We start from the raw sequence: 24,637 nt of genomic DNA, 5'->3' as shown, positions 1-24,637 counted from the left end.
TTTTTAATTACACTCAAACATGAGTTATCTCTCAAAAAACTGCATTGCCCAAATTGGTACCTTCCAAATATTTCCACTGTCCTTCAACGCGATATTTTAGTGAAATTTTGATGGAATCTGCGCTACAACTGAGAGAGAGTTTCGAAAAAAATAGTACATTTCAAAGCAATGAATAGATCGTATGACTCAACAACTAGTTTGTACTCCTCAAACATATAATGAATAAAACCCTCTTCATATTTTGATGCTAGAGTAATAGTATAATTATAACTTACAGGGGATGTGTAACTACACTGAAGTTGTCTCCAAATTTGAGAATACCTTGTAAGGCACCCAAGAAACAACAGCACTTGGATCAGTGGACGTTACAGTGTATGAAGCTCGATAAATTGCTATCTCTAGTTAGAGAACCTGTAACTTTAACTCTACCAGACGATACAGCAGGAACTGAAGAGTCATGAAAAAAATAATGATACATATTGAGTATTCATTTTATTAACATTAAATAAAGATGTACAGATTTTATATATAAATATCAAGAGAAATTTAACAACAATTAAAGCATTTTGGCCTTTCATTTTTATTTACATAAGAACTTTACCTAATTTATTAACACAATGTCTTTTATTTTTTCACCAATTCCAGGAAAAATAGTAGGTACCTACACTTCTCAAACAAAACCGCACTTTCTATTATAGTCATGAAATATAGATTCTTTGAAAGACTTTTGTGGAGGACTCAATGTTTGTTTTTTGAGTATATAACCTTCCACAATCTGAAAAATAAACAAAGCTAAGTCAATAATCTGCTGGGCAAACTGAAAAGTTCACCCCGAAAAGTTACTGCGTAATATAAGCCACTAAAGAGTTCAATTATTCAGTAACAAGTCGGATTCATACATTTTGCTTACAAATTGAATAATCTATTGAAAAAAAATGAATTTCTGTACCTAGCTTTTTTTAGTAGTCGATATTTCGGAAAAGAATCTTTTCCGTTTTCAAAACCCAAAAACTTTGGTATTTATTGTAAATAGCTACATTTCTTTTGACATATGTCAAAATGTTAATTGTTCAGATGTCATATGCGATAGTCTGCATAGTCTGTACAGTGTGTTTTTGTGACGCTAGCGTGATGATTAGACTGACAGTGAAGATATTTATTAGTACGATTTTCTTTCGATAAACACTCGAGAAAAAGAAGTTGATTATGAGCTTCTTTTTCTAATGCGAAATTCATCTTGGGTTCTCTTAAATTCAAATAATTAAAATTTTTGCTAGCTAGTCCATAATAACAAATACAGCATCAACATTACTCCACCATATCGTTGGGCCATTCTAGTAAATTTCGATGTATGTTTCCTCAAAATGTTCCATGAGAATCTTACTCAGAATCGGTAACAATGATGAGCCCATTGCCATTCCAAATTTGAGTTTTGTACATATTTTCAGGAACTTTATTTTTTTATTACTATCATTTTCTAATTTAGTTCTTAGGGTTTTATCAACCAGAACATTGGTGATGAAACTCACATCAATACTCATCAGGAGATCTCCGTTTCGAAATTGTAATTCATTGAGGTTTTTCAATGAAATCAGAAGTATTCTTTATGAAACTGTTTTCATTTCCAGACAGAAGTTTCAAAATTTGGAGAAGATATTTCGCAAGCTTTCGAAAAAGGGATCTGATTGAACTGACAATTGTTCTCCGAGGGCAATTTTGTTTGTGTACTTTTGGTAAGCCATAAAAATGTGTAGGTTTACTATAGTGGGAAATGAGTACAATCTGTATTTGTGAGAATTAAGTTGGTAATACCAAGACAGAGCATATAAGGATTCCACAATCATCAAAAACTCAGCAACACACATATCTCACAACTAACGTCATACCTTATATTCCCGGTTCATCTGAGAAACAGACGCATCGGTTACAGATAATGTGAGAACTACCAAGACATTGAGATATCTGTTGACACAAACCAAACCCGAAGATACTGTTAAAAAACGAAAGATCGTATATTCTTATATATATATATATATATATATATATATATATATATATATATATATATATATATATATATATAAGAATATACAAGATGAAATATTATAGGTTCGGCGATAGCGGAGCATATTCTAAAACCATCTGGTGATCACGCTATAAAATTGAGTGAAACCAAAATTATCACAAAGGAAACTCATGAAAAAATAAGAAAACGCAAAGAATCCGCATATATTCTTTTAGCAGGTAACAAGTGTATTTCAAATAGCTATGTGGAAATGAATCGTACCAGGTTATCATTACTAAGGTGACAGTTTGAAAACATCCTGTATATATATTCATGTAGACAATCTTATATGAAATATGAACATTTTACTATTTTCACATATGTCGGAAAAAATTTAGCTATTTACAATTGACACGAAAGTTTTCAAGTGAATTCTTGGGTTTTGAAAACCGAAAAATATTGTTTTCCAGATGGTCGACTACTAAAAAAAACTAATTATAGAGAAATTTCATTCTTACAATTGATTATACGATATCACATAATATTTATGAATACGACAAGTTAATGAATGATTATAATATAAATTATAATAATAACAAATTTTCTCCAGGAATTGTACTCTTCCTCTGGGCACCTAATATAGAATTTATAGAAAATGTCATACATAATGATCTGAAACATTTGTACAATAGTCATTGGCACATATTTTACCGAATTATTGAAAACACGAACATCTAATACTGAAATGTCTATCTCACTACTTGTCCTATAACAAACCAAAAATCTCACTCGATGCATTTTTATAATAAATACTGAAAACATCTAGTCTATTCCATTTCATGAAGTTTTTCAATACAAAATTTGGATATTTCATGTAAATGACATGTTGATAATGAAAAGATATAATTTATAATATCATTATATTTTGTCTGCTATCTGAATTTTATGATGATTGAGCGGTTAAATTCCTTGCCGAATGTTGATGCATTGGTATAGATTTACTAGAGAATATCTTGATTTTTTGTAGAAGTCTATAAGAATACATTTGCAAGCTACATGTGCATGATTTATGACTAATATTCATGAAATTCTAATCACAATTGAAAAATTATAATATTGTCTTTAGAACATTGTCCTTTGGACGAAATATCTGAAATCACATTGTAAAAAAACTACATTCTAGCTACTGAGAAATTGTTTTTTTTAATAACTGAGACTCCACCTCCAGTCACTTAAGGGAACTTTTTTTTACCAGGATCAGGATATTCTGGATTCTCAACAGCTCCCCTACCAAATTTAAGTTCTAAAAAGTCTCTAATATTATTTGGACTAGGTACATTCCTACCAATAAAGTCAATGCTAGACATGGGATGCAAAAAATTTTCTGGAAACTCCATATTTTTATGGCTAGTGAACCAGGAATCTTTAACCATAGATCCATTTCTAGAATAAAAGGGAAACAAGTTAACATAAATTTTATTTGTCCTGCTGAAATGGACCCGATAAAAGTTTCCTTCTGTAGCTTTTTCCCAAAGAAATCCCTTAGAATCTACGACTGGTCTATCATTCGCTTTCTTCAGCCAAATACATCTCAATAAATCTTCTCTAATGAAGCCTATGTCTACATCATGATCCCAAGGTAAAATATCACCGCTTCTCATTGCCCCAAGCAAACTGCCCGCTTCAAGCCAATACCTGATTCCCGACTCATCTAGCGTATTGAAAGTGTGACGAGCAGTTTTCCTCAAGTTTGCCAAACAGCAGGGAGGAGTCCATTTGTTTTCATATAGGTACGAAGGCATAGAATCTAAAACGGTCCCGAAGCAACGAACTGAGTCTTTAGTGCATCCGTACCATTCAGTAACACCAGTTTCGCGTACAACTTGCTTTATTTTGTATAAGTTGTAGAGTTTTTTCCTTCTGGCAAGATCTGTCTGCTTTTGTTTCCATTGAGCATGATGTGAGCGCATTATGGGTTTACCCTCATGGAACACTAATCCATTGATTATTTTGACCTAAAAATACAACATAACTTCTTATTCATAGTCCATTTCGAAAAATCCATTGAAACTTATAATAATTTGTCTGATTTACTACCTGCTAGTGTAGGTTATTAGTATTTACTGACAAAAATTTATTGAAAATATTCTCTGGAGAGAAATTTATAAATTATTTTGATCATTTACATTTAAGAATTTCAGAAAACTAACGAATCAATCTCAAAATAAGGTACATCTTGACGAATTATCTTTTAATAATTTTTTTATATAAATATGGAAACTAACAAAATAAAACTATTGAAGCACTACTTACGAAATGAAAGAAAAATAAAAACTCTCACACTAAAACAGTTTCAGATAATTGGAATCACATGCACTAATAATTAACACAACCATAAAAAAATACAAAAATAATTTAATGAACTTTATTCAAAAACTTTTTGGCGTTCTTTTCAAATCGGAAGGAATTATTTATGGATGGTCTATACATTTTCGTAAGTAGAATGAAAAAAAACTGTAAAATCCTTTCAGGATGAAATGATGGACTGATGAACGCTGTGAGGGACAAAAAAGTTTCATGAATGTGTGTTTCTGGCGATTTGACAAAGCATTAACACTGTTGACCAAAGCATATGTGCTTGAAAATACAGTTGATTCATAGCTATTCAACCAATAAAAAACAGCGCAACATCAAGGGTTCTCTATGTGGTTATAAACAATAAGATACGGTAGGTATTCCGCAAGGATCTGTTCAAAGGTCATTCCTTTTCAATGTAAGCATGAATAACCTTTTCGGACAAAATCTGTATGGGGATATTTTGAGATTTTCAGACGATACTGCCATTATCTGATTGGAAAATCCTAAAAATGGCATTGAGGGGGACTGTCAGAACATAGTGAACACAGTTTGCAATGAATCATAACGATAGCTATCCAAATTTCCAAAAACGGTTGGACAAATATTATCGACTACAGCAACAGGAACAAACTCCAAATCGTAACGGGATATGACGCCAATTCAAACCATACAGCGTGGGACAGCACGAATATAAACCACAGAGGTGAGTTACTCTTTGATTGTATACTAGAGGAAGGGCTGTCTGTAATCAATGTGGGCTCGCAACCATCTTTTGTCACCAGCAATAGGCAAGAGGTATTAAACTTAGCCATCAGCTCACATTCTCTGAGCAAAAAGATACATCAATGGACTGTATTTACTGAATATTCTTGTTCAGACCATAGATATATTCTTTTCAATATTGAGATAGGTCGAAAACCAATAGTGGAATATCATAACTCAAAGTATACTGATTGGAGCGGTTATAGATATTCCCTCCAATCGCACTTTGAGAACGGATTCATTACCATTCACAGCTGGGATGATATAGATACACTAGCAGAGCAATTTCGCAAAGCAATGATCTCATCCTATCGTGAGAACTGTCAACTGAGAGTTAAAAGATATAACCATAACTCTTCTTGGTGGAACAAAAGCCTTGAAAAACTAAAAAAAGAAGTTCGACGATTATTCAATAGAGCTAAAGAGTCAGGTAACTGGGAGATTTATAAAAAAAAATTTAACGACACACAACAAAGAAATTAGAAAGGCAAAACGGGAGCCTTGGAAGGAGTTCTGTGAGAGTATCTCTGATTTACCTCGCAGCATAAGAACTCACAAGATTATCTCTAGAAAGCCGACTGCTGTAATTGGGTCGCTGAAACGACCTGATGGAACATTCACGACCTCTAGAAAAGAAACGTTAGAGCTTTTGGTAGAAAACCACTATCCTGGAAATCAGACTCTTAATAACAACAGATCCCCCTTTCTCTAAGGGCGCCAAACGCCCAAAAAAGAGCGATTGGGAGGTCGTCAATAAGGTTATTACAGCACCGGCAGTTGAATGGGATATCAAGTCGTTTCAGCCTTTCAAATCTCCTGGAGAGGATGGTATATTTCCAGCTCTTCTTTAAAACAGACTGGAAATGATTTTACCCATTCTTATAAAATTGTATATAGCTAGTCTGGCGTGGAACTACATATACCCAGTTGGTTGGCAGCAAGGGTGGTATATATACCTGAAGTGGGTCGAAAAGAACCACATCCCAAATCGGTACGACCAATTAGCCTTACACCCTTCTTGTTGAAAGGACTTGAGATGATACTGGACGGACACATCAGGAAGGTGGCTGGCTTTATATGTAGCTCTGCTGAATAAGCACCAGTATGCATATCAAACCGCCAAATCGACAGATTTAGCATTTAACAACCTTGTAGAGAAAATTTCTTTATTCCTCGACAACAAGGAGATTGCGGTTGCTGTTTTTCTCGATATTGTATGAGCTTTTGATAATTCACTACCTAACTCCAAAAGATCAGCCCTGGCTGGAAATGGCGTAGTTGGGTAAATCTATGCCATGCTGGTAAATAGAACTGCAACTACGACTATTCAAGACGAAGCCGTTAGGTTCAGGGTCACCAAATCAATCTAATGCAGAGACTGCAGGTAGACACTGGAAGTCACAAGCATTCTGGTAATGACCTGACATTATTCCTGCAACTGTCAACTATGAACTGCATTATATGGTACTTTTCCCAAGTAGGGAGGACTGGATGCTCCGAGACTAGAAAATATTAAGAGAAGATAGTTGTTGATTCAGAGATGGATCAAAAACACTTCAGGCTCTGGTAGAGGGGTTTTCAGTTGCAGACCCAGGACAGAGATATCAACCTGCCTAGGAACCTATGCGACTGTATTTCAAGCGGAAATCTATGTTATTGAATTATGTACGGAGAGATTGGTAAAATCCAACCTCACACACAAATTGATAGAAATTTTCTCGGGCAGTCAAATGCAGTTGGAAGCTGTTGGTTCCTATCAAGCAACGTCTAAATCGGTAACAAATTGACAAAAACAACTCTCCTCAATAGGAAGACTCAACATATTGACTCTGATCTGGATTCTTTGCCACACTGGCCTGGAAGACAATGCGCCTGCTGACTCCCTTGCAAAAGGGAGCCGGTGCAAGCAGCTTCATCGGACTATCATTGGCATCGCTTTAGGTTTTGCCAAACAAACATTGAACGCCTGGATGGCAAGAAGATTTAAGGACTTCTGGTTAAATCTTCCAGGATTGGCTCACTCCAAGGCGTCCATTCGCCCTTCGAAGCTTGAACCCAATAGTTGTTCGACTACAGTAGGGATGAACTATGATATCTAACAGGCCTCCTCACAGGTCACTGTCGTCTGAATCATCATATGCAGAGACTCGAACTGTCGGAAGACAGTGTACGTCGCCTCTGCTTGAAAAATGATGAAACAACTTTCGACCTGCCCAGCTGCGGACCGAATCAGGTTTTCAGAGTTTGGCAGAACCACACTCTTACCATCTTACCTGAAAGATCACTCACCATTTAAACTAATCGGCTTCGATAAGAAGCTGAGTATATTTGGTCGATTTTGAATCGGTGTGAGCCACAATAAACCCTTGCGGGTTGCAGTGAAGGGTCAAATAGACCCACTACTTCTACTACTTCATCGACCGCTACAGGCAGCTACAACTGAATTATCCCGCGAATCTGTAAGGTAAGTAATTAAATTACATAGAAAATATGGATTTTCATCAAGTATCGGACAGTTCTATTCAATTTCTGTTGATTTGTTAATATAGTCATGTTCAGTCTTGTAAAAAATTGATCATGAGAGATATAGATCTGGAATAACTGCAATAAAAACATTAGTTAAAAATAAAAGTGGTAAAAAAAACAGAAAATTTTTACTTCTCATTTTTCATTTCGTTTCAAATTTTTAATTTTGTTCTATGTCTAGAAATCCTAGCATTATCTATCATTCCTTTTTTCCTTTTTGGATATTTGAACGACCGCTGAATGATTAAGATAAGAGAAGGTTTATAATGAAAAAAGAGAGAAAAACCTTTGAAACTACAAATAAGTAAGTAAAATATTGGCAATGAAGTAAATCTAATACACGAAAATTTGAAGAACTTCTTTGGTCTTCAAAATAGTGATTTTGCCATCAAAATTTACGTTAGTATTACCAGAGCTGTTGAAAAAATCTGTTGAAATATGTTTTTCCGTTTACCAGCTGTCTTCCCCCTACGAACGATAACTCTCAAAAGTTGAAACTTGTGCGAGCTAAGGACTTTTTCCATTGCTTTGTTAATAATTTTTTGTTCACATGAAATATATGATTCAAAAAACACTTTAACGTGTTTCGTTTTTTGTAAAACTGTCTAGTGAAAATCTTACAATAAAGTGTTTTTTTTTATATGTTCAGATGAATATTTTGCTTACTCACGACATTTTTCAATTTGAGATAAGTTCCTCTAGCATATTTATTCATCCTACACAGAAATATTTTTTCATCCTCATTCTTTTATTAATAAGTCTTAGAATTACCTCTTTCTATTTCTTCAATTTTTTATTCATTACAAAAACTTGAATACCTACACTTTACTCTGTTAAGCTTGACACAATTTTTCAAGCATTTCTTCTGTTACATTTTTCTAGCTGTTTATGTCTTAGAAAACTCACTATAGTTTTTTTCAATTTTTAGCTTCCAATTTCTGGTTGACATAATCAGCCAACTATATTTTCTATGTTCAATAGTTTTTGCACGATTATTTTTATTATATCATCGGATACACAGGGGTTTTTATGAATAATTCGCTCTTCAGATATTAACTCAGTGCATGACTTACCAAAGTTTTCATTTCTTCTTTCACTTGCCTTGTGATAACAATAATTGTTTCCATTTTAGACTATTTATTTCTGCATCAATTTTATTCACTATTAGAAGGAAAAAAAATCCAGGTATGCACTATGCAGTCAATTTCTACACCACTGAAGAATATAGAAATTCATATTGCTCATCAAATTATGAGTTGAGGAGAAGCTCTATTGCCAACTGCTTTCACAAAATCATGAGAAAGGGTCATGCAAAAATTCCTAATCACTGGAGTTACTTTTCTGCAAGAGTAATTTCTTCACTGCAAAATAAAAAACTTCTGGCTAGATAAGTTAAGCATGTATAATCATTACTTTCCATTGTCTATAAAATTGCATGGTTGAAGGACTATTATGAATTCATTTTAACACTCCACTATATTGTGTTGGGTCCTTTTCTATTATTTTAAAATATCATCTGTCAACAACTTCGTCTGCATAGACTTCAGACGAAATTCAAAAATGTATGAGTAATAAGAAAATTATTGAGATAAAAAATTCCTCCCTCATATTGCTTGCTTAGTTAAAAAGAAAAATACCTGCAGTTTTGCATTTAAGTGATTAGAAAGGTTGGGTTGAGTTGAAAGTGACTAGGTCTATCCAACCCTCCACTGAATCAACAATGGTTATTTCTGACTCACACCAATTCAAAAGTGATTAGGTATTTGATATGGTAGAAGTTTGAATCCCCGTGTGACCAGGAGAATTTATATAGTTGAAGGTGAATTGATTCTGCTATGTTACCTAAATATTTCACGAAAGACATTCTAAAATAAAAGGTTAACTCAAGTTATTCTGCCATCTGCATCATAATAAAGATTAAACAACCACATGCTCTTTCATTACATGCTGTAACCTCACATATCAGGCAACTATAACTACAAAGATTTTTTTCATTAATGGGAAAATATGATGTTTCTGCCACCAATGTTATCAAGATATCAAATAAAATCAAACATTAACAAACCTCAATATCCAGTGCAGCAGTCTGAATATATAATGAATAAGGAAATGGAAGAAAGAATGCGTTTGACAATCTTTTTAAAGTGTCAGTCTCCACAAGCATAGCATGTTTTCCAGATATTCCATCACACTGCATGTTTTTCACCAAGCTTAATTTCAAAGTCCATTCACGTATATTAACATTTATCCTCAAACAGTCAGGATATTTTTTTCTATTGTTCACAGTTGCAACCACAACTTGTCCTGGTACCTTATTGAGTTCATTGATCATTATTTGTAAGCTCTGCCTTGATGATGCTCTGGTTGAATCGGGTAAAAATAAAACATACTTTGTTTTTATTAAGCTAATAAGTGGGTACTGATCTGAAAAACTACCCCTCAGATTTGGTGATAACTTCACAAACTTAACGTTAGCGAGAGAATTGTTAGTGAAAATGATATCGAGTGGAGGATAAGGAAGTTCATCATACAATATAAATACTTGGATATTTGGAAATAAATTGATGAATGAATGAGCTGTTAATGTCACATCATTTTCATAAAGTTCAAATTCTCTTATAACAATTGTTATTTGCTTGCTGATGTGTTTTGTTAGTGGTTTTGTAACTGGAATCGTCTTGGTGGAAACTTCGACTTTAGGATTCCAAAACGTATTTTGTTTGAGGAAAAATGTCAGATATATCACGATTATTTTGATAATCAGAAGTGACACGAGAATAGGTCTCTCGAATACTCTCAAACGCATACCTAATCGTAGTTTACGACTCCTTGAAATAAACTGAACTATATTTCGATAAAAACGAGAATATCACCATTAAAATTCAATTTTAGAATGTGCAGCAACTCAACTACAAAAACAAGCATCATAACCTTTCTATTTGATATGAAATTAAAAATAGTATTTGTTCAAATGCTTGTCATTTGAACCGTCTTCTTTTAATTTGAATGCTTCGCGATACGTAACATTTAACCAATATTCTTATATACACATTAAGGACCTATCAGTAAAACTGTTAATCGTGATCTCGTTGAAACTTGTAACATTACTTCACTTTTTTGAGTCAAGAATAGCTATTATATAGTCATCTATTTGACCCTATTCGTAATGATCACGTGATGAGTGTCTTCAAAACTTCAACATTCGAACATCAAACTCGAGGATAACATTTGTCATTAGAAGCCATAGTGACAATATTCAAATATCTATGATTTTGATTTTGTTTGATTCATTTATGAGTAAAACGAAGTCAGGATCAATAAAACGACGAGTCAAATTGTGTGTACTTTGACCGTTGATTCAATAGTATTCTAGTGAATACACTTTTTCCACGCTGTGAAAAAAATATTGTCTCCTGACGTGCAGGAGTTGGTTAAATTGTCGTCATATCTCCTAGTCAATATCGCACAAAACTCATAATTATAACATGCAATTGGAGTCTATATTGCTGTACATGAACATATTCACGGATATGTTTGTTTTGAGTTCCTTCCTCAGAATCCCTCACCAAAGGCAAATACAAGAACACAAGAAAACATCTCAAATTGATTGATTATCATTTGTTTCATTCTCAGTCTGAAGCCTTCATTTCGATTTCAGTCTTGGTCGCTATCTCAAGAATTTTGAAAGTAGTCAATTTATACCATATGATTTCACTCATAAGAGTTCAGTCTGAATGTAATTGGTCGATTCAAAATTTCAACAAAGATTTCTTCTTCTAGACTCATTTTGTGTAATAATAAACTCAATTACTATGAAATAACATTCATTTCGAAACATAATTAAATCATTAGTTGTCTTGAAAATGACTTAATATATGTTAAGTGTAAATATTATAAAATGAAATTGTTTTTTTAGTTTCATTCCAGTAATGTTACACATTTTATATCATATACCACCATCATTATATCACATAATAGTATCACTCTCGTTACAGAATAACCACTTAATTTTCAGGAAAAATTTTTTTGACTTTCTTCTCCATCGTTCAAAAGATGTGTAAAATTTTCATATAAATAAAGAAAGAAAATAACTATAATGAGAACTTTTAATAAAAATATGTTGATCATACAAAGAAGTTTCTTTCAGATACAGTCTGGAGGAAAAAACCTGTCCAAACCGAAAAATAACTTTTTCTCATTCAGTTTGAACTACAAACATTTACACTTCACTTCATTCTCTGTAGAAACTTCAAGTGCTTTTGAAGGAAAAGGAGCTATGAACGCATAAGCGTTAGCGTAAGAATTGGGTAAAATGCAGGTATTTTGAAACAGCGCGCGGGTATTTTAGTTGGATGGTATGGGCTTTGTATATAGACTATTGTCTTGTATTAGTCTATATACAAAGGTGTGGGTATTTCATAGATATTTTTGTCATTGGCAATACTGCCTCTAAAGGTCTGGTCACAGAATAGTAAATAATTAGAATTGGAAATTCAAACCGGCGCCTTTGATCTTTATTCGGTGTTTTCAGGGACCTTGATTATGACATTTTGTTGTTGATCTGAGGATCTTAGAATAATTTTCTCTCACAGAAGTAAATAATAATAAGAATAATCGATTTCATTGACAAAATGTATTACAAGATGTATAATACAGACAATTTTCGAATGATATCTTCTACATTTTTTTCAAAAGGCAGAATTAGGGTTCTGATCTTGTTATTTGAGTAACGCAATCAGCAAACGCAATCTATTGAACCATTCATCCAAAATATACTGATGAAATGGAGTGTACCTACTCATTTACTCTTGAAATATTGCAATGAGGAAGGCATTGAAACAAGTTTCTTCTGAATTTTAAAATACTGTAATCTTCATTTACGATGGCTCAATATTAACAAAACAACTTAACCTTGTTCGATTTCGTCATAAAATACGGCCCTATATGGAAAAAATGCTGTTGAAAACACAGGTCCATATTCAAAAATTCAAAGTTGAGGGTGGCCTGAAAAATTGAACTTTTTAATTTTTCCTGATTTTTTTTTTATACAAAACCTAGCTCAGATTTCCAAACATCGTAATAATAGGCCCAATAATACAAAACTTTGCTTGCACTTGACTTTCTTCGTTATTCTTATCGTTTTAGAGATCCTCATGCACGTATACTGAATTTCACTCATCTGGTATAGACTATGTTGAATGTGCTGTGTTTCAGAGATTTAGATCGATAAAATACTTCAATATTTCAACAGGATTAATCAAAATTGGCGGAATAAATAGTGGAAAAGTCATCTATTGAGCATACTCGATAAGGGCTGATTTTATGGTTCTGTTTAGACTGAGATTGTAGTATATAAACTATGGTTTGAGCGTAGTTTAACTCAAGATCCTACAAAGGCATGCTTATATCAGCTAAGGAAGTAAGGCGTAGATAAAGTTTGTTTATTTTGGAAGTTGTAATTTGTAATGTGATAGATAATTGTAAAAATCAGTACAAACTCAAAGTAAGCAAATAAATTTCTATCGATAGTCTGGGTTGAACTGTTTTTAATTTCTTCTTCAGTGTATTTTCTAGTAAAAGGAATTATTTTTAATGGGTGTTAATACTGATAGATATAATTTTCATGAAAAATGAGAAATAAAACTTTCTATGTTTTTTTACCACTTTTATTTGTAACTAACGTTACTGCAGTTTCGTCCTATATGGACATTTTCAAACTGATACAATGAACTGGCGGTTTGCCAGTTTATTGTATCAGTTTGCAGATGTTTTTCATTCATCCAGCAGCAAGACTATGCTGAAATCGATAAAGTAGATCACCTACAAACCGTTTTCATTGTGTTACCCCTCATTAGTGCAGGAAACATCCGATCAATCGATTGATTTCAATGTGGCTCTACTGCATGCATGAAACCTTCGTCTAAAATATAGATTGTTAATTAGTAACAGCACCATCTCGTGCACAAAGTCCCAAGCAATAGAAAACATCCCAATACAGAAATCAAAATGATGAAGACTATATCGAGGAGAGACACATATAAGAAAATGAATATGTCGAAATAAAAACTCGAAACATTCATCTCTCCCAATGTGCATACACAATGCCTACAGGAAAATAACCTCTTCCCCGCCTGATTCCACGCTGGATACTGAAATGTATTCGACAGAAATTTATGCAAGAAACCTCTCAGAAGTTAGTCTTGTTTGCTGCTGGATGAACAAAAAACATCTGCAAGACTAACTTCTGTGATGTATTTTGCATAAATGTCTGTCGGATATAATTCAATATCCAACGTGGTATTGGCCAGGAAAAAAGTTGTTTTCCGGCAAGCATTTATCATAACCTACTGTGTAAATATGTTGGGAGAGATGAATGTTTCGAAATTGTTGGTATACTATGTAGGTATGCTGGGAGAGATACCTACTGTGTAGATATGCTGGAAGAAATGAATTTTATTTTGAAATATACATTTACTTTTGTTTTTATTGTTTACATATTATTGACCTAAACTCATCAATCGATACACTCAATTCTCCCTTTTCATTTCAGGCCACATCATTTGTTTTCTTCACAAATGAGTGTTTGTGAATATTTTTTGATTCTGTATTCATTCTTCATTTTTTGTCCAGTTCTTTGAATATTTTTTATCTCATCATATTTTTCATATTTCATCAGGTAAATTTTTCAATGTATTTTTTTTCTCATACAGATTTCCTTGCCAATTCGAAATCATTCGGAGTGAAATGTATCTTGCACCCAATTAGCCATTTGACAAAGATATGTTTAACTTTTGGAAATTTTGTTTGAAGGTAGTTGACAATGTTTCGTGTTGTATTGCATCAGTTCGGACTTCCATTGTCTAATATAATATAAATTGATTTGAAATCCCTGAAAAAAAAATGGATGCCACAGAACGATTTGAAGAAATAAGAAGAGATACCTTGGAAGAGGACCAATCTTTGCCAAGATTGAAATCACGTGCTTGAAGATCCGACAAAACATGGAGAATACCCACAACAGGAAGTGCCCAAATGAAGAACGAGAACAGGGCAACTATGAAGCCACCAACGTCATCAACATGAGTTCCCGGCCGTTCACGGACGTAGAGGAATCTTTGTTAAGGAAAGGTCTAAACTTCGCCACTGCACCAACATCTGTGCCCACTTTGGAAATAATAACTGCAGTAGAATCCACCAGTTCCCTCATGGATCAGATCGAGGCAGAAGAATTCAGATGGAAAATCAGATAACAGCTAGATCGAGAACCAGTTCCAACCCCTAACGTCAGCAATACAGAACGAAGAGCCCTGAACGGGCTACGTAGAGACAACATCATTAAGATCTTACCTGCAGATAAGGGAAACGCTACTGTTGTGATGGATGCTGATCTCTACGAACAGAAGATCGAAGAGGTGCTTCAGAAAGCAAAATACACGAAGATCGTCAGAGACCCTACTGCATCAATAGAAAGGAAGTTGTACCAGACTTTGAAAAAACACCAAGTCTATTTTGCGGAAAAAGAGAGATCATCGCTAACCCCGCACCACAGTAAGCCCCCTCACTTGTATGGACTACCCAAAATCCACAAAAACGATGTTCCGCTCAGAGCGATCATTAGCTCTAGAGATTCAGCCACTCAGAACTTGTCCAGATTTTCACTACCAATAATCAAACCACTGCAAGGTAAAACATCATATTTTATGAAAAATTCAAGGCATTTCGTTGAACTACTAGGGGAAATCGAAGTCGAAGAGCAGGATCAACTGATCAGTTTCGACGTAGAAAGCCTCTACACCAACGTTCCTTTCGAAGAAGCACTTCAAATCATACAGAAGAAGCTAACCAAAGATGGGGACATGAAAGATAGAACAAACTCACCGATACAAGTAATCATGGAATTACTAGGATGTTGTGTACGAAACTGCTACTTCCAACTGAAGGACAAATTATTTACGCAAGATGAGGGACTGCCAATGGGATCGCCACTTTCACCGGTTATAGCCAATATATTTATATATGGAGTGGTTTGAAACTCTAGCCACTGAAGAAGCCCACGAGAAGCCCCGAGTCTGGTTGAGATACGTAGATGACACCTTCATAACATGGAACCATGGGAATGCAGAACTAGACACTTTCCTGGAGCACATCAGCAACGTAAGTCCTTCCATCACTTTCTTAGACGTATTGGTGAAGAGGACTGACACTAAATGGGAAACATCTGTATATCGAAAACCTACTCACACAGGACAGTATCTGAACCAGAAATCCAACCACCATCAATCGACTAAGAGAGGAATCATCAAGACTCTACTAGACCATGCTTTCGGGCTATGTAATACAAAGGAAGGTCTCGAAAAGGAACTAGACATCATCAAAAATGACCTTCAACGGAACGGTTACTTCAGAGTGCTGGTAGAACAGGATTAAGCTAGAAGACAGCAAGAGCTCCATAAGGAAGAGAAGCCGCCACAACCAGTACTTGTACTTCCCTACATCAGAGGATTATCGGAAAAGATTAGAAGGATTGGGTGCAAGTATAACATCAGGACTTGTTTCAGATCTGGGAACACTATCCGTAGCAGCCTCACGAAAACAAGGCCACCAAACGCGGACTGCGATTCCAAGAATTGCATTTACCGGATAACCTGCGAGTGCGGAGAATCATACATCGGTGAAACTAAGAGGCCATTGAAAGTTCGCATTGCTGGGCACAAGAAACACACACACCGAGGAGAAACCAGCAAATCCGGAATAGCAGAACATGTTTGGACTCATCAACATAACATCAAGTGGGCTCAAGCTGAAATCATCCACAAAGAGGAACACTGGTTGGAAACCAGTGTTCCTCTTTGTGTTGGAAACCTCTAATCAAGCAAAAAACTACTAACTACCGCCAAACGGTCATCTCCCGCTAAAACCAATGAAGCGGATAGCGGGAAGAGGGGATAGGTGAAAGCACTCAAATGACCTATAAATAGTCAGATCTCGGAGAAATAAGTCCAGTTATCACCCGAAGACGATTGTGGATACTAACAATCGAAACGTTGTGACGTAACTTTCTTTGGAATCTATTAATTTTAATTTTTTGTTAATAATATTTTTTAATTTTCAGCTTTTATTGATATTTGAATTTTTTATTTTTTTGGTTGTTGCTTGTACGTTATTTCTTTGTAATTTCAGTTTTTTGTTTAATAAAATTGTTATTTTCGGTTAATCTAATAATATATATTTTCAGCTTTAAAAAACTTGACTTGAGTAATTACGGTGAATAACATCAGCCGAGCTTAGTTCAGCTTGATTTGTATGATATATGGAGAATACGGTCATAAGGCACCAATAAATACGAACACGTAATAATATTCTGAGAAATATATGAATTGAAAATTGTGAAAGTCAAATGTCAATGCCGATCATACACCCACGATTCGTGAGTGAATAGCCGGATAGCCTTGATTGCTAAGGCCAAAAATAAAAGAAGAATGCGATTGTGATATAAACAATAAATAAAACAAAGACAGGAAAGGGCTTGTGCTCTCGAAGAAGAAATATCGAAAGAACAGGTATGCGACTAACCTTGGGTTTCCCCAATTCTTTTTTTCTCTTGTTTTTCCTTATTAATACCAAATATTTAACCTTCTCAGATAATTGCTACTAACATATATAATTATAGAAAGTAGAAACAAATAAAGGAGGTAATGAATATTAAAGGTATAAAAAAAATATAAAATAAGAAGGAAGTCACAGTAAACATGTTAGGAGAGGGTGGGGAAGACGAGTCTTCCCCCAAAAAATTGCATATAGACACTGTACATATTACTTCTATACGGTGATATAGATAACAAAGATTCCATGAGTAGGGATAGTGTTGATAGTGAAATTCAAAGTTTTCTGGGATTCAATCCGGGAATTTCTGGATTACAATCACAGACACGTAATTTTGAAAATGTAGACTATATTTTGAAAGTACAGAAATAAATAATGATAGTGGGACGAGATACCATTGTATAGTGATAAAGATAAAGGCCTATTTATAGTAGTTGTTGAATCTACATCAGAAGTGAGAAATTTGAGACCTTTTTCTCATTTAGAAATAGCCAATGATGTATGTGATCTTAAATTGGAGAATATTAAATTAAAATAAATGATAGAAACAAAGTAGGAATAGAATTTAATAATAAAGGGAGTGCAAATAATAATATGGTAAACAATGAAAGACTGAGACAAAAAGGTTATAATGCTTATGTACCATATAGTCATGTAACGTGCAAAGCAATAGTAATAGGAATATCCATATTTTTTACAGAAGAAGAATTAAAAAATATGACAAAGAGTCCATTCAAGGTAGTTAAAGTTAAAAAAATGAATAGAAGAATTACAACAAATGGAAAAATAAATTATGTACCAGCATCCACCATATTGATAACTTTTAAAGGAACAATAATACCTAAGGTGTAGGTATAGATATTTGCCTTTTGACATATGACCTCATATGTACCTCCAGTAACTCAGTGTTTCAATTGTTTATTTTCAGGCATATTAAAAAAAACTGCAAAGGGAAAAGGAAATGTTTTTCTTGTACCAAACAACATGAAGACGATGAAACATATAAAAACTGTACAACAATTAAATGTCTATTTTGTCAAAGTAATGAACATAAATCAAATAACAGACTATGCACGGAATATGAAAGACAAAAGAAAATAAAGGAAAAAAAGACTTGAAAATATTTCCTTTTTCGAAACAGCCAAAATTTTTCCAAAGGAAAATACACATGAATTTCCATCTTTACCAAAGAGATATATAATTGATAACCAAATTTCAGTTGAACAACGTAAGGAAGTATATACAGAAAATACACAAAAAGCAAAACGAACAAATGCTCAAAGTATGGGAAATAAGAATAATAATAACAGAATGGGAAATACAGGTTATAATAGAAAAGAAATAAATGACATTTTTTAAACCCGGACGGTAGAGTACCTCAACCAATAAATGCATCAGTTTTAAATTACATAATGAATGAAAAGTGCGACAGATTAAATTTAACAAATACAGACAATGACAACCAAAATATAATAAAGAACTATTATGAAAACTTTGGCAAAATTACCGAGACAGGCAAAAACAAAAATAATTGAATTAGTTCAATCGTACGAAAAAATAGACAATACAGAGACCTGGACTTACCTGAATTTTATTAAGCATTCGATAGGCAGGGGAACCCTAAAAACATGAAAATTATTCAGTGGAATATAAGAAGTATCAATATGTACTATCATTATCTTATTCATAATATACAAAAAAATAATCCACAAGTGATTCATCTGAATGAAACATGGCTCAAACAACACCAAAAAATAAACATAAACATCACCCGTTATGGGAAAGTATGTCGGCAAATAATAATTTGAATACACTGAAAACATTAATAGATAACAACAATATGGTAATTTTGAATAATGGTGCGAGTACAAGACTATCAAATCTAAATGAAAATATCATTCTTTAGACTTTGTATAGTGTCACAGATAATGGCAATTACGTGTGCTTGGGAGGTGGGTGATGACTGTGGAAACAGCGATCACTTTCTAACTATATGCACATATAATGAAATTGTTAGTGATATATACCTAGTGAGGAAAAAAGAGCCTTTTACAAAGCAGCCTGAACGAAATACAATATAATACTACAACAGCTAACGAAAGACATTACGAACATGACTTATGAAGAATTAATACAGGCTATAATGAATAACGCAGCGTATACAACAATACTTAAGTATCAAAGAAAACAAATTAGCTAGGTTAGGTGTTAGGTCACCATGGTAGGACATTGAATGTCAACAAATGAACATAGCAAAAAAACAAGCAATAACAAATTTTAAAATAAATCCAAGGTAAGAGAACTATTTTGAAGCTAAAAGAATGATAGCAAAAACAAAACGGTTTTTCAGAAAGAAAAAAAAAGATAGGTAGTTTTAAAATATTCTGCTCGACATTAAACAGAGATTCAAATGTATCGTATGTATGGAACATGATACGGAGTTTCTCAGACAAAAAATTAGGTAGAGGAAATAAAAACAATTCATCAGATAAAGAAATAGTGGTTCAATTATTAAATAAATATTCTATACAAGACATAGACCCGGAATTCAATTTGATAAATAATACAAGCAAATCCAAAATATTTACTATCTTTGAATTAGAAAAAGGCATGTCATCAAAAAAAAAAAAAACATCACCAGGGTTAGACGGCATTCCGTATAGTATGTTCAATCATTTAGCAAGGCAAATTAAATTAATGCTACTGAACACATATAATCAAATACTACAGGGAAAGTCATTACCCGAATCATGGAAAGAATTCTTAATAATTATAAAAGAGACAATAACATAAAGGATATAAACAACTTCAGACCAATAGCACAGATCAGATGCGAAAGCTTTGATGCTCGATGGCTCAAAATTCGTAACTTTGAATATGATGTGTATACCACCTCGATATACACGGAGAAAAAGGTTTGGTCGATTTCAACTATTTCCTCTTAATGTACACTGAAAAAACATGCTTTCGCTGTTCACAGAAAAAGTGATGGTATTTTTGTGGTACATTATAATGAAATAAAGAAACTCGCATATTGACAAATTTGATTACAGAGATAAGTAGATATCATCAATTAAGTTCAATAGTGAAATTTGATAAAAATTAGGAATATTTTCAATCATTTTGTATATTTTCTTATTAGTCAGTGGACTATGCTTGAAGACTTGCAGTAAACAAATCTAAAGAAATGAACTTTAAACGTTCAAGCCAGTCTCGAATATACCTACACAGTAAGTTGAATGGGCTGACGTCTATCAGAAAACAACTACTCTCCTGGCTAATACCACGATTGGCGATTGGCGTTGGATTATATCCGACAGGCGTCAGTGCAGGAATCTTCACAGTTGGTTAGTACCTCGTCCACTAGATTGAGTGACATTTTGTTGTTCGCTCCAACTTAGGAAGAGGAATGAAATACTGTGAAAGAATTCCGATTTTCAATTATGGAATATCATTGATTTTAGGTCGATAATGGCCAATATCTTGCAATGATGAGTGGCTAATGAGCCCGAAACCGGTCTGCAAGTGTACCCGTTCCAAAATTGAAGGTCGACTCTTTCAGTTGTATTGCCAATTGCATATGCAGGAAATTTTGTGTGAAAATTCCTGCACTGACGTCTGTCGGATATAATCCATCGCCCTTTTGTCAGAAGAATTCAATAAATCAAATAATTTATCAAGTTTTTCAATTACATCTATTGTTGCCATGCCATCTGCAGGAAGAGCCCCCAAACTCACATAAGTATTCATTGCACTAGCTACTGTGTTACTAAGAACTTGGATAGCAAGTTTGACTTTAATTTTTTCAAAATTTGTAGGACAAATAAGTGAAGATGCGAGTTTAGCTGCACATCTATAGATTTGTTTTTTAACTTGCTGAAAAAACATGTCTATGGTTCTATGGTAACATGGTTCGTGATTTGATCTCCAGAGATTTGAAAACTGCTTCATTTTGAAAACCTGGTTTAAATGTGAGTTTTTGAGTTAATTGCTCCAAACAACATTTTTTTGGAAGACAGAACAATTTACTCATGATGAAATGATATGCTCGAGGCCCCAAAAAATTAAGTGTTAATGCAAATTGTTTGTATTCGGTGGAATACCTTCTTGCTGACGGATTTAATTTCTTCAATTTGGCTTATGTTTTGACAATTGCTGATAGATGTTTACTCAGAAACTTGTTATACATCTCATTGAAGTTCTCTAGAGTCGGATCTCTCTCATGACTGGATGTTTTCATGCATTTTTTCCTTGTCATAGATCTTAGTTTCTCACGCAAATTCGTCTTTCATGGAGTTCTACACCTCAAAAATGCTTATGTTTGAGTACCAGTACGTTACAACTTGAAGAAGGTGAAGAACTCTGACCTGGGACTGGAAAAAAACTGTAATGTAATTCATTCATATAGTGATATATAATTTGACAAAACACTTGATTTATCCTAATTTCTTTTTAAACTGGTACATACATCATGTGTGTAAAGAAATACATGAGTTTTAAGAAAATCAAAATAACCCTACACAGAATAATAATTGATATTGTTTTCTTTCCTCATATTTCATAAAAAACTTACCTGACATATCTGTAGCAGCTGGAGGAGAAGTTATGGTTTCTGCGTACATGACTATGTTACTACGATGTTACTAGTAATGTCCAAAAATAACAAATTATCATTTAGAAATGCAGAAGATATTACAATCAACATGTAAACTTGGGACACAACGTAGGTATCTGTATCCGTAAAAAAAAATATGTACTAAGAACATGCAAAATGGTACTCACCATCCAAGACAGCAATTTTCTTAGGAGGTCCTTCGCAATTATCATCATTGATAACTTCCAAGAAGTGCTTAGTGGCACTGTGAGGAAATATGGATGGAACTGCATTTTGGAATAGATGTTTACGAGTTCCAGATTGAGAAATGACTTATTTGGCAAAATGCTTCTCACATACCCTATAGTTTCTATGCAAGGCATGGATACCTTATAAATCCTCTGTTACATAACCGTAGCCAACAAGCAGCCCTAAAAAACATTAACAAAATATCAATTTATTTGCATGGGACATTTCCAAATGATTATAAATACAATATTCAAAAAACTGCGTTGAGATAATGCTGAGAAATGAAAATTATTAACATTTACTCACCTTGTAGAATTCTCTTGAATTCTGAACAACCTTATGTATTTTCCCCAGTTTTTGTAAAACCACCACGAACAACACAAAATGTTCCTCCTTTGCGAAACATTCTCCTGTATAAAAGATATTTCACCTATTCACAAATTTTATTATATTCCAATAGTTACTGAAATAGAAGTTGTAAACAATAACAAAGGAACGTTGAGTGAAAAGTGAGGTTGAAGTTAAAACCACCTGTAACTGCACATGCCTATAAAAACTAGGTTCTAGCGGGAGGCCTAATACGATGTTCAAGCCTATCATCATGTATGCTTCAGGCGTCTGGGGACAAGCGGCGAAATATAATATCTCCATTCTGGAGGTATTGAAAAACAAGTTAATGAGGATGATTGTGAATGCTCCTTGGTTCGTGCGGAATGAAGCCATCCGCAGAGATTTGCAGCTGCCTTCCATTCGGCAGTCCATTCAGTCGAGAAATCAGGGAGTTTTTGATGGTGCAGAAACTCATGAAAACCCATTAGTCAGGGAAGCTATGGATTATACTGTAGACGGCCCCGACACTCTGTCGAATGAGGCCCCTATGTCCTCCGTTAAAAGATGAACAATTTTTTCATCCAACCCACCCCAGCCAGGTAGGGGTACACCGTGAAGGGCGGTACTGATGTCTGAGGACATTCATGTCACCATCAGTTATGACCCGTTTGCTCTTCTGGTAAATATCAGTCCAAAGGGTAAGGGAGCTAGGCTCCAACCTGTTTGAAATCAAGACGACGTGCAGGAGGCCTAGCTTTCGCATATGTATTTATCCAATAGTAATAGTACTGTCGTCATGCGGACTTGAAATGTTATAAAAAATAATTAAAAATAGGGTAGAATGGAAATGTGAAAATGAAAAAATAATATCAAGATATCAAATGGGATTTCGTAAAGGACTAGGGTCGACGGATTGTATAGGATATTTAATATCGTCCATAATTGACATTTAACCTCAATCAAAGCGTGATAGCAGTTTTTTTTACATAAAGGGCGCATACGATAATGTTAATATCTAAAAATTATATAATTATCTTATAAAATATAAAATTGAACACGATATCGCTAATTTAATATTTGGAATACTTAATAACTGACTCAATTATATTGTAGATGAACAGGGAGTCTATTCACGGTCCACGATTAACTACAAAAGTGTTAACGCAAGGATCACCCTTGAGCCCATTACTATTCAATATATATATATATATATATATATAAAAAATAAATAGATAAGTACTCTTTGATCATTCCCATATTGATTTCAATTTAAGAGCCACCGGTATACAGCTGTTTCAGCCTATTGGGCATCGTCAGTACCGGGCAGGCGGTCCTCGATTGAAGACAAAATGAGAAAAAACCAAGAAAGTACTTGATAAAAATAGCTGCGTAAACGCAAGCGAAACATAAGTGGAACCACCTATTGGTGTGACACCCAAGTCAACTTGCCAAGTTTTTATGTCAGTGTTGGTGGTTTGACCAATCAACCGACAACTGCGGTAGCAGAAATTTGGGAAGCTAACCTGAAATGCCATCGGAAAACGAATCCACATGTTTCTAGAAATGATATGAAATCTAGAAAGGTTAATGCAGTCAAGCTGCTGGAAAATAATTCCATGAAAATCAAAAAATAAATAGATAAGTACTCTTTGATCATTCCCATATTGATTTCAATTTAAGAGCCACCGGTATACAGCTGTTTCAGCTGGAATTATTTTCCAGCAGCTTGACTGCATTAACCTTTCTAGATTTTATATATATATATATATATATATATATATATATATATGTATAAATAAATAAATATATATATATATATATATATATATATATATATATATATATATATATATATATATATATATATGATGTAATACCTAAATACGGAAAATTGTTAGCATACGCGGATGATCTAATAGTATGGGACAAATATTATTGAAGTAAAAGATTAAATGAACAATATATTAAATAACATTAACAAACGGGTGGAAGAACATGATCTTCAATTATATCAGTTGAAAAATGTGAAACAGTTATTTTTAAAAAGGAAGAAATAGTAGAGATCAAATAAAAATTAACCTAGGGCAAACTCGAATAAAAACAAAAAATGAGGTGAAATATTTGGGAACAATCATTACACCCAATTTAAAATGGGACAAACACATTGATTACATTATCAATAAAGCAAATAAAGAAATAAACATTTTGAA

The 24,637-nt window shown here is 33.8% G+C and overlaps 3 protein-coding genes across 8 annotated transcripts in view; 1 reads left to right on the top strand and 2 right to left on the bottom strand.

Annotated features, from left to right (window-relative positions):
- Positions 1–577, top strand: part of LOC111513392 (dynein intermediate chain 2, ciliary) — a 41,437-nt gene extending 40,860 nt beyond the window's left edge. For both annotated transcript variants that reach the window (XM_074180645.1, XM_074180644.1), the window contains exon 11: positions 278–577. In XM_074180645.1, coding sequence (XP_074036746.1) covers positions 278–461 — 184 coding nt within the window. In that variant the 3' untranslated portion in view covers positions 462–577. The remainder of the gene's footprint in view (positions 1–277) is intronic.
- The window catches only part of LOC111513393 (uncharacterized), an 82,646-nt gene extending 62,616 nt beyond the window's left edge, over positions 1–20,030 (bottom strand). Inside the window, exons 1-2 of one of the 3 annotated variants that reach the window (XM_074180647.1) lie at positions 19,998–20,030; positions 18,839–18,874 (exon numbers count right to left, since the gene is read on the bottom strand). In XM_074180647.1, the coding sequence (XP_074036748.1) occupies positions 18,839–18,874; positions 19,998–20,006 (45 nt within the window). In that variant the 5' untranslated portion in view covers positions 20,007–20,030. Of the gene's footprint in view, positions 1–9,716; positions 10,465–18,838; positions 18,875–19,281; positions 19,368–19,997 lie in introns of those variants that run through there. The other 2 variants (XM_074180648.1, XM_074180646.1) reach the window with 2 other exon arrangements.
- LOC111505151 (ribitol 5-phosphate transferase FKRP) lies at positions 478–10,583 on the bottom strand. Of its 3 annotated transcripts, none has more exons than XM_023159921.2 (2): positions 10,460–10,583; positions 478–4,020 (listed from the first exon to the last, which is right to left on the bottom strand). In XM_023159921.2, the coding sequence occupies exon 2, from the start codon at positions 3,973–3,975 to the stop codon at positions 3,238–3,240; it is 738 nt and encodes a 245-aa protein (XP_023015689.2). In that variant the 5' UTR covers positions 3,976–4,020; positions 10,460–10,583; the 3' UTR covers positions 478–3,237. The 3 variants fall into 3 exon arrangements, with proteins under 3 accessions (XP_023015689.2, XP_023015687.2, XP_023015688.2); XM_023159919.2 differs by lacking the exon at positions 10,460–10,583 and adding an exon at positions 8,725–9,012; XM_023159920.2 differs by lacking the exon at positions 10,460–10,583 and adding an exon at positions 7,415–7,552.
- Positions 20,031–24,637: the final 4,607 nt, after the last annotated feature.

The sequence above is a fragment of the Leptinotarsa decemlineata genome, unplaced genomic scaffold (assembly GCF_025532065.1).
Source record: "Leptinotarsa decemlineata unplaced genomic scaffold, Ldec_3_MD MMD2_tig00026299_RagTag_RagTag, whole genome shotgun sequence".
NCBI classification, from domain to species: domain Eukaryota; kingdom Metazoa; phylum Arthropoda; class Insecta; order Coleoptera; family Chrysomelidae; genus Leptinotarsa; species Leptinotarsa decemlineata.
This window is presented reverse-complemented; position numbering and strand designations above follow the sequence as displayed.

Bases quoted from the DNA above. Each gene is read 5' to 3' on its own strand.
- LOC111505151 (XM_023159919.2), bottom strand. From the start codon at position 8,778: ATGGAAACAATTATTGTTATCACAAGGCAAGTGAAAGAAGAAATGAAA. The intron at 4,021-8,724 runs GTAAGTCATGCA...TTGTATTTTTAG, and splicing joins AAGAAGAAATGAAAACTTTG to GTCAAAATAATCAATGGATT.